The following is a 17,780-nucleotide window of genomic DNA, read 5'->3' as shown; positions in this document are numbered from 1 at the left end:
ACAGTATGAATACAGTCCCCACAATGTCAGTAATATACTGTAGGTACATGCTCACATGTGTGAGTTTGTACCTTCCCACACAGGCATCGGCTGAGGTGTCTTGTGTGCTAAAAAAAAAAAAAAAAAGTGACCTCTTGTTCTTCCTCTCACTTTTTTCATGGTTTCCATCGTATTTCTCTCTCTATCTCTCCATTCTGTGCCAACCTCTCTCCCTCCCTCCATCTCTTTCCGTCTTGCTCTACTTCCCACAGCCACAGGCAAGGACGCACTGAGGCCCGTTACTTCCTAAGGAGGGCAGAATCAACCTTTACACACACGCACACATTTACACTCAAACACACAGATACAGCAAACTCAACACTGTCAGAGTCTATCACATATGTTTACAACTAAAAAAAACATGTGTGTGACAAATTGAGGTTAGCACGTGTTGCAGCGTTCGGCGGCCGAATAGAAAACAAAACACCCTGAGCAGAAGTTATCGTTGTTGGCAAGTTTGCTAATCATGTTTTTGCTGGTTTGCACTTTGTTATCCAGAGCACAGGGCTGTTGTCTGGCCTCTACCCCCTCGTCTAGGCCTGCGAGACTGAGCATGTGACCTGCAGCGTGTGTGAGTGTGTGTGTGAGACGAGATTAAATAGCGCTGGTGCTGAGAGAAAGCGGGAAATGCTTGCTTGCAGGCCTATTTTGTGCATTTACAATGAAAATAAAGATCTCACACAATCAGAAGGAATCCTCTTTTTGTTGTCTCACACACACACACACACACACACACACACACACACTCGCACACACACACAACATAATTGACCCTTCGTTAAAGCGATTACAGATTAATGAGCAGAGCACCCGCCTAATCCAGTTTAGCTCCAGCGCAGGCAGACAATGCCATCGGAGCTCACTGTCCGCCGCCCCTGCACAACCGTGGAACAGGAAACCTCTATCTGAATGGGCAATCGTTTCAGCTTCCTGGTTATCAACCAATCAGAGCTGCCCCTGCCTTGATGCAGCGATCATAACAGGGTAAGTGTATCAGAGTGACAGCGTGAGTCAAGGAGCAACTGCTGAGCCAAGAGGAATACTGAGGACATGTTTGTTTTCTCATTGTATCTCTCTTTATATAGTCGTACCTTTGTTTCTGGACTGGTTAACATCTATTACCTGAAGTCTGATCAGAACTGATAGCTCAACATTATGGTACATTTTGGATATTTGGCCAAGAGTTAGATGAGGCGCATGTCTGTATACTTAACATGACGCTAAAGCCGGGAGACATTTACCTTAGCTTAAGGTAAAAATAATAAATCCACCTAACAAACTAAGTCATTTTTGTACAGATTAAACAAACAAGCCATAACATGTTAATTAGCAAGAAGATTTTGGTACCTGTGGACGCAGCCAGGCTAGCAGTCTCCCTCTACTTCCAGTGTTCATGCTAAGCTAACCGTCTCCTCGATGTAGCTTCATATTGACTGAACAGACGTAACAGTGGTATAAATCTCCTCCAGCTCTTGGCAAGAATGTCAAAAAAATTCAGTCAACTGCAGACTATTACAAAGTGAGACGTAATTTTCATTTAAAGGGAGACACAACAGGTAAATAGGGTAAAAGTTCTAACTACCAGGTTTCACCTTGAAACTAAGACAGCTCTTTCTGAATAACTAGGTTTTGAAATTTTGAAATTTTGTTTAAATATTCAAATGCGGCATGATCTAATTAAATATCTGCTAATTTGCACACATTTCCAGATCAGAAATCTGAACATTGGATAAAGCCAGGTTCAAAGTTCTTGTTCCATGACATATTACAAGTCAAAGGTTTTTAAGGAGGGAATTTCGACATCTCTTTGATTCATTCCATAAATCAGAAAATACTGTCAGCAGCTATTTTTGCCAAGTTTATAGGAATAAAATGTTCTATAAATCAGGCTATGAATGATATATGAACAAACCCCTATGAAGAATCCTTTAGAATATAGAAAGGAATAAAACTGGAAAGTCTGGCGTATGTAAGTGCGACTGAAGTTCAGATTTCTGGCTTAACAGTAAGAGAATAAAAACTTTAAATGTATTGAAAAATTCCATACATTTTTAGACAAAAATATGACACAAATGGTGAATAGGTTAAAAAAAAACAAAAAAAAAACAAAAACTAATAAATATCACCATGAAACTCTCCGGTTGATTACTTGCATTAAGACAATTATTTTTTGTATTACAAGTTTTCTAAAATTTTATGTTTAAATATAAATTGAAGACTCAAAATGTCAGTGTTAACATTTCGTATTTCTCATTGAGTATCACTACTTTTTGTAGTATTACAGCCACCTCTTTAAAAAAAAATATATTTATTTTTTTTTTAATATATGATTTATAAAATTTCCTCTTCTACAATTTCACCTTTAATTTGCATGTTATATTTTTTGCATGTTTTTTTTAACCTTATGTTTCAGTCATGTGATATTCGAGGTGATACTCTCGGCACTGCTGGCTTTTTTGCAAATGTGTTTTTTCTAAATGTACTGTATTCCTGTGGTGTCATTTTGTACTGATTTTGCGGTGTGTTGTACTTGGTTTCCGTGTTATCACATGATCTGTTGGGCAACCACCATTTGCTGTATGTACAGAGATGTGTTTCCTTATCTTGTTCATGTCTGATGACATGAACAAGATAATGATGCCCATGATGAAGGGCTGGTGCCTACAATGTCACAAGTGGTGATACCATTAAAATTTCCAAAAGCAGCAGTTTCTTATGCGCTGACCTGATTTTGTATTTTTGTAATTAAATATAAAAAATGAATCATTATATAAGCAAATCTATACTTTTGCATGAATTTTCAGAACAGAAATCTGAACTAAAATAAATCCCTAAATGTGTATTTTGGACATTTCTTATCCACTAGTCTGAAAGCAGACATGTTATGGAAGCAAAATAGCCCAAAATGCTTTCACCTGTCATGCTGCCCCTTAAAATATGCTTTTATCTATAACGCCCGCCAAGAAGGTTACGTTTTTAGACTAGTTTGTTTGTCTCTTTGTTTGTCAGCAGGATTACAGAAACACTACTGGCCCGATTTTCATGAAACTGATTTTTTTCGCTATCGTTAACACTGCTAGATCGGCCATTTGACCTTGGCTGAAGTCTGCCCTCTCAGTGTGCCCTCCGAGATTAATTCTAATTGAGCTTTGAGTGTCATTTTAGAACTGAATGGCTATGTTATTAAGGTAATGCATTAGTGCTTATGTAACACAGCTCAAAATTGTAAGTGTTTATTAAAAGGTTTCTGGCCACTATCAGTCTTTGAACACTATGTTCCCATTAATGTCAATGGAAAAATTCCCCGCACACTGTCTTGCTTACTTACTATCAGATATATGAGCACACATCACAATGCATGCTGGGTAAAAACATTAAAACACCTTGAGAAAACACACACTGCCATCTACGTAATAAGGTATCGAAGGCTTGTCAATATCAAAAAAAGTGCCAACAGTACTGACAATCATCATACATAACTAGAGCACTACAACATGCATGTAAGGACCCCAAGAATTGGAGAAATGTCAATAAATTATCGTCCGTAATCCCGACAGGCGCCGTGTCAAGGTCAATCTGTGTTAAGTGCATTACAAGCTTGTGTTATCACCCAGGAGAAAGAGTCTGCAACCTGAGCAGGAGGGGATTACAGGCGTGTGCACACATTATTTGCATGTATCATGCAGACAAAGACAGTCACTGCACAGAGGCACAAATGTCGGTAGTGTTGAGTTCTTTTCAACCCGTGTGTGTGCAATAAACCACCGCAATATCCAAAATTTAACAGTGTGATTGTGTTGTTAGGAAGAGAAATGTTCCAGATAGCTTCGTCCCCTAGATACTTCAGAGATGTGCACAATATAAACAAACTCAGGTACGCACTGGATGAGAAATTATTTTCCCAGCTCATATTTCCAGCTTATGTTTCAACAGGCTGAAAATGAGATTATGTAGAAACCGCTTTGTCATAACATTATCCAGTGTGAAGGTGTGTGTGATTATGTACCTGTTGTCAGCGTGATTTGTGTTTCCCCCTCACAGCGCGTCCTTTTATGTAACTGGAAGCCACTGTGTCCTTGTTTATAACACATTAGATAAAAGCGAAGCATATGTCAGTGACATTGTCCGTGAAGAGGTGTCACTGCACCTTGGAAATGGAAATCTGTGTGTGTGCTTGCGTGTGTGTGTGCACTAGCTGCCAGAAGGGAGTCTGTGATTCCGCAGCAGGGGGATCACTGTCGCTCTCAAAAACACAAACCTGCACCGCAACAACGTCCTCCTCAGCGTTATAGCCTCAATCAACCACAACATCTACACTGCAGCAGCAGCAGCAGGAGGAGGAGGACAGCTCATCTCCACTACATATACCCTCCTCTCTTCTGTCTCTCCTTAACACTGTGAGAGAAATGAAAACCAGCCACCAGTAACATGATTTGTGTTTGTCTACACTCTTTGTCACATAGGGACTCATCACTGGGAGGCTCCTTTCTATCCCAGAATCCAAACTGGCTTCAAAGATACAGACAGTGGAAGTCAGATTAAAGGTAATGGCCTGAATATGGGGAGATGTTTTTTTTCTGGAAATTAAAATGGGGTTTGTATAAGAAGATACAACTTACACAACTAGATTAATTACCTCTCAATGAGTGCGATTACATGGACATTAATAATGGACATTTACGAGGCTTCTCCCAGTCATGATCATATTTGGGATATGACGTTTACATGAGCACAGACAATCCAGGTTATTCTTATTTCTCGTCTACATCCTGGTTTCTTTTGGAGCACTCCAGCTAGCATATTCGGGTGTCTCATAAATGAAATGTTTTGTTAACATGCACATAAATGGGATACTCCAAAAACCTGATCGTAAACAGGTTGTTAATGTCCACGTAAACGCACTCATGTAGTGCACATCTCGAGGACAGTACTGGAATGGAATTCTTATACTTTTTGTCTGATTCTCTGGCCCAGTCCCATTTCTTAGTTTTACCCAACGTCTCATTTTCGCATGTGATCTTGCCCCTCAGAACAGAGTTACATGAGGAGGTGGCTGAATTCTTCCCCGATGAAATTGGACAACCCTTCATGACCCTGATATGTCATCGGATGCCAGCATTTACGTAAACAGACGCGACAAGTGTTGGCAGATATTTGTTACACACAAATCGGCAATAACAATGTAACGTTAGCGTTACACACAAATCGGCAATAACAATGTAACGTTAGCTAGCTAGTTAGCTATCGAGACCTCTGCATACTACAGATTTTTTTTTTGTTATGCTTAGACCTCTGCATACTACAGATTTTTTTTTTGTTATGCTTATTGTAAAGAAAAGGTACGTTTCAACAGTTGTGGGTTTCTTTTGTTACTCGTACAGCCATCTTAACGAAGATTTCTCATAACACTTGAAGGGTGCCTCTGAAAAGCCTCCTTTTGGAGGGCCGTGTAGCGCTAACACTTTAACCTAACCCTTTATACCAACAAGAATCAAGACACCCTACACCCTAGACGTGAACGCAGAAAACATAGGGGTAAGGGCTAAGTGGTAGGGGCAAGGGATGTATTGGGATTGGGCTCTGTCTATATACAAAATGAGACTCAAAGTGTTTGGTATCAAAAAGATTTTGCATTATTGAATAATCTCAATTTTGTCTTCAACCTTTTTTTGCCTTTATCAACAGCAGCCTAACTTAAACAAATATGATGTGATTATCCACGTCTATTATTTATATCCAGAATCTCGAAATGATTAATTTGATTTTGGTTTAATTTCCCATTAACAGCTAATCACAGTTTACAGTTTGATTAAGAATGTAAAAGATATGCATGCTGCATTTTTCTTTTTTAAATCATATATTTTTCATCTCTTTCAGGTAAAGCCCACGGCGGGTTTCTACCTCACCTGCACATTTATTTAATTTCTATTCACTTCATGTCGGTCTGACCTTTCTTTTTAGAAATGTGCAAATAAAACCTAAAAAAAGTACATTTAAAGTGTGTCTGTTGTCTATTCAGTATTTTATGTTTCACTTGGACTAAAAGGATGAGGACCATCTTTTCCTTGGACGAACCGTATCTTGCAGAAACAGCATTACTCTGAAAGTGCTTTGTGTCTTCAAAATGTCTTTTTCCAAAAACAACTGATGGAAACGGTAGTAAATGATTTGTTTGAGCAGCAACCAAAGCAGTAAGACAGTTTTTTTAATCAGCCCTGAAAAGAGATGAAACGGTATGACAATTTCCTTTCACAAAAGACTATCAGGGTATTGTTAAAATGTACTGAAAATGTTCATAAAGTGCTGATACACACACCTAAGTCATTAGGTTTTAGTCAAGTTTTATTTTACATTGGTGCATAAGCAGCCTGTCTTCTAAATGCTCGATCAGGTGTCTGTGTCACTGTGGATGAGGACAAGGGAACAGTAGCTTCACTGGGTTCGCCTGCCGTATGCCTACTCTGTAAACAATAAGGCTAGTGCTGTCACTGCCTTCTGCCATGTTTTCATTGACGCAAAACAAACCCACGTTGCATGCTGAGCCTGTGTGCCTGTGTCTGGGAGACTGCGGCTAACTTTGGTTGATGCTGGACAGTATTTACTGCGAGTTTTTTAAAGTGCAGTAATCAAACATGGTTTTATGATGATTGAAATTTGAGAAGGTAATACTAAACGTGAAACCGCTAACCGTTTGCTGACGTTAAACCACTGAGGGCTTTAAATCTGATACCAATACTGGTTACGTTTCTTTTGACTCATTTTCAAGCCTCGAAACTGAAACTGTTAGCCTGCAAATCTTACTCTCAGAGGGTCTATAAAAGAGCATTTATGCCACTATTTGGGCATCACAGCACTGAGAGGCATACCAGTGAAAACTCTTTTGAGTGGGTTGGCAGCTTTTTAAAGCTTTGGTGAGAGGTTTCACTGCAGGTTTTTAACAGCCTGCCAGCCTTCAAGCTGCTGAGAAAAACATGAAAATACCCTCTTCACTGCGACGATTTTACTGGTTTCAACTGCAATATGATTCCAATAAATAACACTGATTAAAACACATTCCTGAGTTGTTCCAAAGCCACTGGTTAAAAAGATCGTTAAAGGCACGATGGCCATGTATGTCGATATCTCCCATCTCTCCCTGAGGCCTGAGGTTGGACAGCTTGTATCAGAAATAGTAAGCAATCGTGGAAAGTCAGGGTGAGGAGGAGGAGGAGGAGGTTTGCACTCTATCACCCTTCATCTCCAACGGGCGAGATGAGCCGCAGAGGAAACTTCAGACCTCTCGGCCACTCAGCTGTGCGGAAGAGCGAGCAGCGCCAAGGCAAGTGGCAAAGCTTCTTAATGAACACTACGACCGCGTCTGCATGTGTGCGTGTGTGTGTGCACGTATACGATATCTCCATTTCTTTCCGTGTGTGTGCGTGTTCAGCAGCAGGGGTTTAGGGGGCAGGGTGGATAATGTAATGCTGACACTCGAGGAACGACTGTCGTCCCACTATTGTGTTGCAGGGCAATTATAGCAAACGGGCCTAACAAATGCACAATGTATAATTCAGAACATCCTGGATTTCTGCACCACGCTTCTTCATGCCAGCGGTATTCATTTCTAGGCCAGTAGATAAGCCTTTCTTTTTAATTCCCTGCTGTTTTCATTTATTTACATTACATTTGCTGAATTGCAAACACTATAAACAGCTAAAAACAATATTTTGAGGGTTCCTGGCAAAATATATTTCACTTTTTTGTGTCTTTGATAAAGATACTGGCATGACTAATGTTTAAATGAAGATTACTATGAATGTGCTTGTCTCAGCTACTCAGAATCTATTGGTATCTTGGATCAAGGTTCACATTTTTGGCTTTTTGTTTATAATGAAGCGACCACAACTTTCACTTTCTTTAGATTTAGTGGTGAAGCATTCAACCAAAACAGGAAAGGAGAGTTCTCTTTTCAGGGTTGTTTCTTTGATTACAAGAGGAAATCCAGTGGCTAATAATTATCATTTCACACGTGCTGAGGCCAGACAAACTTCAAAAAAATACATGTTCTTCTAATCATTTTATATGGCCCTTGAAATTAGCTCGTAATCCCCCTGGAGGGTCACTGATCTAGCAGATTAAACATATTCTAACGATGAAGTCTCTGTGAGTTGCTCTGGGTGAAAGTATATCAAATGGAAATTCTTAAAGAAACAGTTTGGCAGCTGACAAGCCTGTTTAGTTTCTGTCCAAAAGTTAGATGAGAAGATGGGTACCACTCTCATGTCTGTACGCTGAATATAAAGCTTGAGGCAGTTGGTAATTAGCTTAGCTTAGCACAAAGACTGGAAGCAGGCCTTTTCCTGCCTGCTTCCAGTCTTTGTGCTAAGCTAAGCTATAGCCTGGCTCTGTCAAAGTCAAAGTTTAAAAATCCACCTGCCAACACCTGCGATTCAGTAATTGTCATGTTTTATACACAAACTGAATTGTAAAAACAACAAGAAGCTAGCTCCAGAGCTCCTAACCCTAACACACCTCCTCCGTGGGACCTTTTTTGGTCTTCAGGATAGGATAGCTGTTGCTCATTAGCTTTAACAGGCCACACGATCTCCCCTTGGAACATCAAAGTAAACCATACAAGTTTGCTAAGTTCCTGAGTTTGCTAACATTAGCTAGCTATGCTAAGGTTGTTAGCAAACTAACATTAACATCAGCTGAAATGAAGTTAGTTTGCAAATAACTTGTACTAACCTTATGAATTTGCTCAACTTGCGTAACATTAGCTATATCGATGTCGTTAACAAACTAACATTAATGTTGGCTGAGATGCGATAGTTTGTAAATAACTTGAGCTAACCTTATGAGTTTGCTAAAGTTCATTAACGTTAGCTATATTAATGTCGTTAACAAACTAACATTAATGTTAGATGAGATGCGATAGTTTGCAAATAACTTGTACTAACCTTATGAGTTTGCTAACGTTAAGCAGCAATACCAATGTGATCAACAAACTAGCATCAATGTTAGCTGAAATTACATTATTTAACTTGTGCTAACCTTATGAGTTTGCTAATGTAAAGTAGCAACACCAATAACGTTAACTGACTAACATTGATGTTATCTGAAATGACATAAGTTTTCAAATAACTTGTACTAAGCATATCAATTTGCTATAATTAACGTTAAGTAGCTACTGTGATGTCGTTAACAAACTAAGATTAACAGTAGCTGAAATGACATTAGTTTGCAAACAACCTCATTACTTTGTCAACATTAGCTAACATTGGCAAACTAATGCTAACATTAGTTGAAATGGCCTTATTGTAACTTCTTTGGTACACATTATTATGACTCTACCAAACTTTAGAAGTTACATGTTAGGTTGTAGGCTGTTAATGACTTTAACAACAGCAACATTAACTTATAAAGTTAGGTAACATTATGTTAAGCAGCAAATAACTTGTACTAACCTCATGAGTTTGCTAACATTAAGTAGTTATATTAATATCCTTAACAAACCAACATTAGCATTAGCAGGAATTACATTTGTTTGCAAATAACTTGTACTAACCGTATGAGTTTGCTAACGTTAAGTAGCTATGCTAATATCATTAACAAACTAACATTTACATTAACTGTTAGCTGAAATGACATTTGTTTGCAAATAACTTGTACTAACTGTATGAGTTTGCTAACATTAAGTAACTATGCTAATGTCATTAACAACCAACTAATGAATGCATGCTATCACATCCTGATTATATAACTTATATAACTGAGTTAGGTAACATAATATTAAGCAGCAAATAGCTTGTATTAACCTTATGAGTTTGCTAACGTTAAGTAGCTATGCTAATATCGTTAAAAAACTAACATTAACATTAGCTGAAATTACATTGTTTGCAAATAAACTGTACTAACTTTACGAGTTTGCTTATGTTAAGTATCTATGCTAATCTCGTTAACAAACTATCATTAATGTTAGCTTAACTGACGTTATTGAAACCTGTTTGAAACAAGTTATTTGCTGCTCAACGTTATGTTACCTAAGATTTAAACGTAGTTATATAGAAATATTAGATGGTATTGTTAACCTTGATGTTACTGGTGGAAAGCGTGCGGCTTATGTAAACCAACGAACGCATTTTGTTGTATCCTAATAACGTTCGTCTTCTAAACATATAATACACAGTAGCATCTACACATATAATACACTTATTTAGCAATGATAAGCACAACAAATGACATATGTAGCCTAAACGTGGAACCAAATGTGTGGCATGGACGTCATACAGTGTAATAAATATACGCTCGGTAGGCTATTTATTAACGATGCGTTAGGCGCTACAAAACAATACACTGTGCAGTATAGTTAAGTGGTACGTAAACGTTTATTATTGATAAGGAAGTGCGATAAACACGTAATTTCCACCGTAACACATGCAACAATACACATGATTTTTCACTAAGGGTCCAAGAGGTGGGCTGGCCCCGAAGCTCTGCAGCGGTATCATATTGAAAACAACTGGTTGATTTTTTAATTTGACGTCAGAGAGACAGGATCAGGCTGTTCTTTGCCCAATACTGGTCCCAAGTAGTAAAGCTTCCTTTAAAGGGGTCACAAGCCAAAACGCTTAAACCTCTCCTATTCTCTATGGTTGAGTTTTTACCCACTTTCCTATAGCTCTGTGGTCGCTCTGAGAATAAGACTCCTCCCCCACTCACTCGTAGCTAAGAAGCCACATTGAAGCACAGGCCCAGCATCCATCTATGGAGCTGAGTCATGGGACATTCCCCCTCAGCTCTTGTAAGGAGACCTTCGTTAATAATGCAAGGCCAGGAGCTCTGCAACGGGGCCCATTCCTGGAATACCTGACGCAGAGCAGCTACACCGGGAGGCCTTAACTGGATGCTGGAATCCTAACCATTTGTGGTGTGAAATACTGGCAGGCACCATCCACATTCCACATGGCAGTAAATACACCTGAGAACTGCTAATCTTTACTCACTACAGGCAGCGAGGTGAGCTGAGCAGCAGCCACTGTACTCATCAGTAGGATTATTTGGCTGCAGAAAATGAAGGTTTCACCCCCCGAGGTGAGGGAGAGGAACCAATGAACCGAGCAGAAGGGATAGTGCCAAGCACCTGTTCATGTGTGTGTGCTGATGGCACTGCAGAGAGAGGAATCACCCACTTCAACCGCGCTAAAAGAGCTGGTTTAGAGCCAGTGAAATGATTTATTCCTCCTTGGTAAACAATAGAATAGAAGGTCAGGAAGGCTGAACACAAAAATGACCTCAGAAGTACTCGTTGATGGATGCGAGGAAGGGTGGAGCTGATTTCAGATAGCTGTGCTTCTGTGCCCTTCAAAACAAATATTCTCGGTAACCTAGTCGTTAAAACGGATACTTGCAGAATTTGACTCATGCCTGCTTAAACAAGTGATATCATCTCTCGCTCTTGAATATTTCCTGTTACTCCCAACTGACCAAAATATGCAACAAAACATACTTGTGGTTCATGTGTTGAGCACTGTTTCTGCAGGTTTTGCTACAAGTTTGTTTGCATGTTTGTGCCTGCATGGGCAAGCTCAATCCACAGCGCTGCACAAACAACATATCAAGTGGCATTTTGGGTAGACAGGAAGAGGTTAGATCAACAACACCTCTGCTATGGGGGGGAAGTTCGAGTCCTTCTTGCAGCAACAGAGATTGAGCAACAAGAAGTAAACATTCAGCTGACTGCAAAACATCACCAGGGCTGAATTTCAGTCTATAGTAGATGCAGGATCTTCTAGCTCTGGAACACAGTGCCACAGATTAGCTGTCGGCACTGTTTCTGAAGACTTTCTTGCTGCTTGTGTCTGTGAGAAATCCTATTTAAATGTAGATGACAGAGCCACCGCTTCTTCTCCCATCTCCCACTCTCATCCTCTTGTTTCTCTCCATCCCCCCCTTTTTTCCCCGGCTCTGCGAGTGTCTCTCCATTGCTGCAACTGCAGTGAAATCGAAGATATTTGACGGACCGTGACGCCTGCTCAAAAAAATGCCCCCCCAAAAAAAGTCCACAATCACATTTCAAAGCAAGACGCAGAAACATTAGAAATCGTCTTTGGATACGAGCACGCAGACACAAAGGAGGTAATAATCTGCATCTCAAAAGGAAAGATATTTAAAATGTAGGCTAACAATGGATGTTTTATTCATATTAGCTGTTCCAAAACATAGATCCAGGACTGCATCATTTATTCACAAGCGCATGGTGCACACACACACTGCCAAAATGTTACAAGGCGAAACATACCCTTGAGGCTTTGCTTCTTAACCAGTAAAGCCCCAAAGCATTTTTAGAAAGCAGCATTAAGATGTCAGTGTGTGAGCTTTGTATGACGCTTTCACCCGCACGCTTTATTCCCACTAATTGCTTTCAGTAACCTGAACATCTGGGAGGATGCAGCTCGGCCTGCTGACTGAGAAACAACAACACAATTTATGGGCAAACGTGCAGATTCACAAGCAAAGTTTAACAGGTGAAAACCGCAATATGAGTTGTAAAGCGTGACAAATAAATATACATCAAGAGATTTCCCTTTACTACATTCTCTTATCAGTTTAATCTGCTATATAAAATCCATCATCAGCTCTCACACTGTATGCTTTTCTAAGATTGTGAATCACATGAGCGGCACTTCAGTCACAGAGGTTAACCTTTGACCTTGAGTCTAACTCATGACCATGGCTATTTCCGCGGCATCATAAACACAGGGGGATAGCCTCATGCTGGAGCACACACTATATGGACATTATATCCAGTATGTGTCTTTTCATGCACAAAAAAACACCACAGGTCGCACAAGCGAGTGCATCTGCCTCTGTCAGCAGCGTGACATATGCCAGCCAGCTGCATCCCTTCACAGCCTGCCTGCCGCCGAGTCAAACAAAGGAGCCTACCTGAATGTCTTTGTTGCGGACTGAGCTAAGGTGGATAAGGTGTCTCGCCTACTGTGACCTTGCTGCATTGTCCACATGGACGTGCACAACTTTCACTGCATCACAGCCTGCGATGAGCAACATGTCAGGGGATTCAGATGATTCATTTTGGCCTGAAACATGTTTCCCAGCATTCCTCCTCTTCTGCAAACCAATACTGGTGTCATACATGGCAACAAAATGCCCCTCTGTAGTTGCAGTGACAGCCTGCAGAGCATCATCAATCTTTGTGTCTGCACTGATCCGGTGGGCAACAGCTGAGGCTATCTGCTGGGGAAAGGCTGCAGCTGCCCCAATACAAACAGTCTTTATTAGTATGAAAGATAGCCAGGAGGCATGTGTGTGTGCGTGTGTGTGTTGTCTAACATTAGGGCTGTAAAGCTGCTGGGTAATGAGTATTTGGGTGAACTGGTGCAGATCAAACTGGGGTCTCCAGGAGCTAAAAATGGTGCAATCAAGTAAAGATAATGTGCAAATATATCCCAATTAGAGTAAATAAATGGGTAATTATAGATTTGATGTGACCTCCCTGCATTAGCAGCAGTCCTATAAAACGAGGTGCTAATCTTTTCCAACAGGCACCCATGGGTGTTTGAAATTCCCTAACGTAAACACACAGACAGGGTGATTCCCCATTCAAAACCACCCAGCAAAAATGATAAGTCACGCCGGGCCCCCTTCACATACCTCGGCACACAGCTGGGCGAGGAGCGGTCCACCTCCCAGGTAGCGTACAGGTTCATTTGCACCGGCCGGTTGGAGGTGATGCTGACCGGCTTGGAGGGCTGCATGTGCGGCGAAGGGACGCCCCCAGTCCGCGGGAGCCCTCCTCGCTCCGACATCCTGGAGGCTGTGGACGGGCTTTCAGGCGGAGCTGAGAGGAGGAATTACCCGTAGTAGCCTGGCTGCTTCTCCGTCTGTGTATCGGTGTTGTCCCGTTTTAAGGTCCTCCTCCTTTCTTTGCCTTGTTTTTCAGGCTCCTGCTGCTGCAAACGCGCAAAACGCTCGCGCGGTACGTTACGGTGTCAACGGAAAGTTGATCCGTTTAAAGCTAGTCGCCGCCGGAGAGTGAAAACATCGCAGTGGTCGCGGGGGTTTGAACCCGAAGGCAGGCGGCGAGTCCCCGCGTCGGTGTGTGTGTCCTCTCGGTGTCCCAACTTGGTGTTGTTGGGGGTGTTTATCGATGCAGGAAGCGGAAATTTCTCTCGCACAATGAGCAGAAAGCACCGAGCTACGCCTCTTCAGCTGGAGGACGTGAAGCACGAGAGAGAGAGAGAGAGAGCGCGAGACAGAGAGGGGCTGGCCAATAGTGAGCTGTGCTGATGTTACTGTGCGCTTTGAAATCCTGTGTGTCACCTACTCTCACATTTACGGTTAACTATCTGTTAAATCATCTCATATTACATCTCACTGTGTCTTATTCAACTGTACCTCATATTACTGAAGTTCATTATTAATTTAGTTAATCAAATGTTTGTTCTAAAATTAATTAATTTGATTACTTTTATTTGTCAGGATTATTTTTTCATTATTATTATTATCGTTTTTGACTACTTTTGCTTTTTTTTTTAATTATATTTTATTATTTATTATATTTGTTTATTATATTTTAATTATGTATTTTATTGTATTATTATTATCATCATTATTATTATTATTAGCATTAAGGAAAATTATTTATTATATTATATTGTTGTATTATTTAAATAGAATATCTCCTTAATTATTGTTAGTAGAGTTATTAAAGTTTATTATTTATTCTGAAATTCATGTATTTGATTATTTTTATTTGTCAGGATTATTTTTCATTATCATTATCGTTTTTTGACTACTTTTACATTTTTTTTAAATTATATTTTATCATATATTTTTTATTATATTTTAATTATGTATTTTATTGTATCATTATTATTATTATTATTTTAAACCTTTAAGAAAATGATATGAACTTTTATGAATAGCATTGAGGAAAATTATTTATCATATTATATTGTTGTATTATTTAAATGATATATTTTCTTAATTATAATTAAAAGAGTTATTAAAGTTTATTATTTATTCTGAAATTCATGTATTTGATTACTTTTATTTTCAGGATTTTTCATTATAATTATTACTACTACTTATGCTTTAACTACTTCTACATTTTTATTGTATTATTATTATTTTTATTATTACACATTTTATAAAAAAAAAAACATGCCATTTTTATAAATAGTAATATTGTTTAAGAAAATATATATATTTTTATTATTGTTTGTAGAGTTATTTAAGTTTAATGTTAGTTCTGAAATTCATGTATTTGATTACTTTCATTTTTCAGGATTAGTTTTCATTGTAATTATTATTATTATTTATGTTTTTGAGTACTTTTATAATGTTTGACTATTTTTGTAATTTTTTTTTAAAAACACAATATTTTTATTTTATTATTCTATCATGTTTTTATTATAGTATTCTTATTGTTATTATATTTATTATTAACAATTTATTTAAAAAAAAAAATGAAATATTATAAATAGTATTATTGTTTAACAAAATGATTGAATATATCATATTGTTATATGAATATATATTTCTGTATTATTTCAATACCAAACCTTTTTCTTTCAGTTTGGATTATTGTCCTTACTCTGTAAACACTGTTTACAGCATCTGCAAAGCACAGTATACCCTCTGTACTAATGTAACTATGGTCGTGCAAATAAAGCTAATTTGAACTCAAAAGTCGCCCTGTGAACTTTGACCTAATTGATAAGCCAGCGCATAGCACTTTCACTTCTGAATATATTCTCAGATGTGATTGCAGCATAAAATATCATGGACACTGTGATATGTTCTTAGATATGCTGCTATTACCAAACTATAATGTACTCGCTATTAACAAGTATCTAATACAGTATAGCTGAATTCCTGCAGGTGCTGGAGCTGCACTGAAGGTGTGGTCAGATATAAACAAATACATACTTCAGTCATTTAGGCCTGTGAGTTGAATATCTCCTGGTTATCAGTATAAAAGCAAATCAAATAAATGATTAACACCATGAACTCACAGTAGATTGTCACCTTTTCCTCCTTACAATGGCATTGATTGGAACCATAGATAAACCAATGACAATATTGCCCCATCATTACACTCTGTGTGAGTATTGTATTTTTATAATGCAGTATGACTTCCAGACTGGAAAACAATAGGCATTCTGTTGTTTTACTGAGGCTCAGTGGGGGTAGATTTGTGAATTGCTCTACGTCAGGCCCATATGGCTCACTGTTTGGAGTCTCAGGTGTTGCTGAAATTATTCCCATTAGTCATACACACATGCAAGCTCACACACACACACACACACACACACTTACACACCTTCTTTCAGCCGTTGTGACCAAGCAAATACGCAAAGGTGCAAAACCGGTTACAGTGAGAATTCAGCTTGCTTTCCTTTCATACTATGAACCTGCTGATGTGTTCCTTGCAGTGTCACATAGACACATAGAGGGAAAACCCATCTTTCAGTGCTGAGTGCTTGCTTTTACAGGCCTGATTATGCGGTAAAAATGTACTATGCGTGTGTTTTCAAGCTGTAATTTGTCAGAAAACACACACGAGTGCTTGTATTTTTCCACTTCTGTTCACCTCGTAATCAGCAGCTGGAGGCACTTCATCCTTTCCCCCCCCTCTGAAACAAACACAATGCTGGTCAGTGCAGCGTGAAACAGGTGCAGTGTTTGCACCCTCAGGTGACAAAGGCAGGGCTGTGATTACAATCTCTGCATCTGAATATGAATCAGAGGGTGACCTAATCACTCCGCCGACGTCACTGCACGGCTGACTGCCATCTGCTTGACGTTTCTCTATTGGCAGATTATCACAGCTGTGAGCATGGGGTTTACAAAATACATTATGTGCTTGAAATAGAGCATGTTATTTAAAATCAGCTAAAGTCTGAAATATGAGGGGTTGTTGGAAATAACAGAATTCTATAAATGATCCAAAACTGACTGGAAAATAAATAACACTGTGCTGCTTGACTTGTTTTGGTCCAACCAAAAGTACCTGACATGTACACTCTTGGAAGTAGCATGAGGTAAGCACTGAATATTTGAAGCTTTGACAGCACTGAAGCCTCATCTATATTTATTTCTTTTATCGTAGTACACTTTGTAGTGGGGTTATGTAGTTGTATAGTTATTATCTTCATGGTGGATTAACTTGCCAGAGGGAGGACTAGGGCAAACTTGAGTGGTGGACTCCCATAACCGTCCATTCTTCCATGTACCATACAGTCATTTGCTAACGTATAGACCGAATCACCTTGACATCATGCTAACAACAATCATAACCAGGTAGACAAATGGCAATTGAATTTCAGTTGCGGAGACATGTAGAAGCTGTCAACTTGCGTTTAATTATGTATAGCTAACCACAGTCGTCCGACCTATCTGACGTTTCTGCTGTGCTTACTTTATATACTGCACTGCCTTGCTAGCGTCTTTGATAAACCAAATCTACCAGCACAGAAGCTAAGTAATGTACTGCTGTGGAGGGAGGCAGCAGAAAGACATATATGAGCTGCCTAAAAAGACTTCAGGCTGTTCAGGCCCACGAAAAGTAAGGCACCAAATTTCGTACATATCCCACATAACGATGAGCCAGTAATTCCTGCATAACCCACGTGACCAGTGTGAGCAAAGAACAAAGTGGTACTGAGGGGTCCAGTTAGGAGGTAGGTTGGAGAGTTGGATCAACACATTCTCAATCCGACCTCGTCACATATCGG

General features: G+C 39.3%; 1 protein-coding gene across 1 annotated transcript in view; it reads right to left on the bottom strand.

The window, feature by feature from the left end:
* The window catches only part of LOC126403765 (phosphofurin acidic cluster sorting protein 1-like), a 110,799-nt gene extending 96,573 nt beyond the window's left edge, over positions 1-14,226 (bottom strand). Inside the window, exon 1 of the mRNA XM_050066527.1 lies at positions 13,693-14,226. Within this exon, the coding sequence (XP_049922484.1) occupies positions 13,693-13,847 (155 nt within the window). The 5' untranslated portion in view covers positions 13,848-14,226. The remainder of the gene's footprint in view (positions 1-13,692) is intronic.
* Positions 14,227-17,780: the final 3,554 nt, after the last annotated feature.

The sequence above is a fragment of the Epinephelus moara genome, chromosome 17, assembly GCF_006386435.1.
Source record: "Epinephelus moara isolate mb chromosome 17, YSFRI_EMoa_1.0, whole genome shotgun sequence".
NCBI classification, from domain to species: Eukaryota; Metazoa; Chordata; class Actinopteri; order Perciformes; family Serranidae; genus Epinephelus; species Epinephelus moara.
Note: the sequence above shows the minus strand (reverse complement) of the source record. Positions and strands in the feature narration are given on the sequence as shown.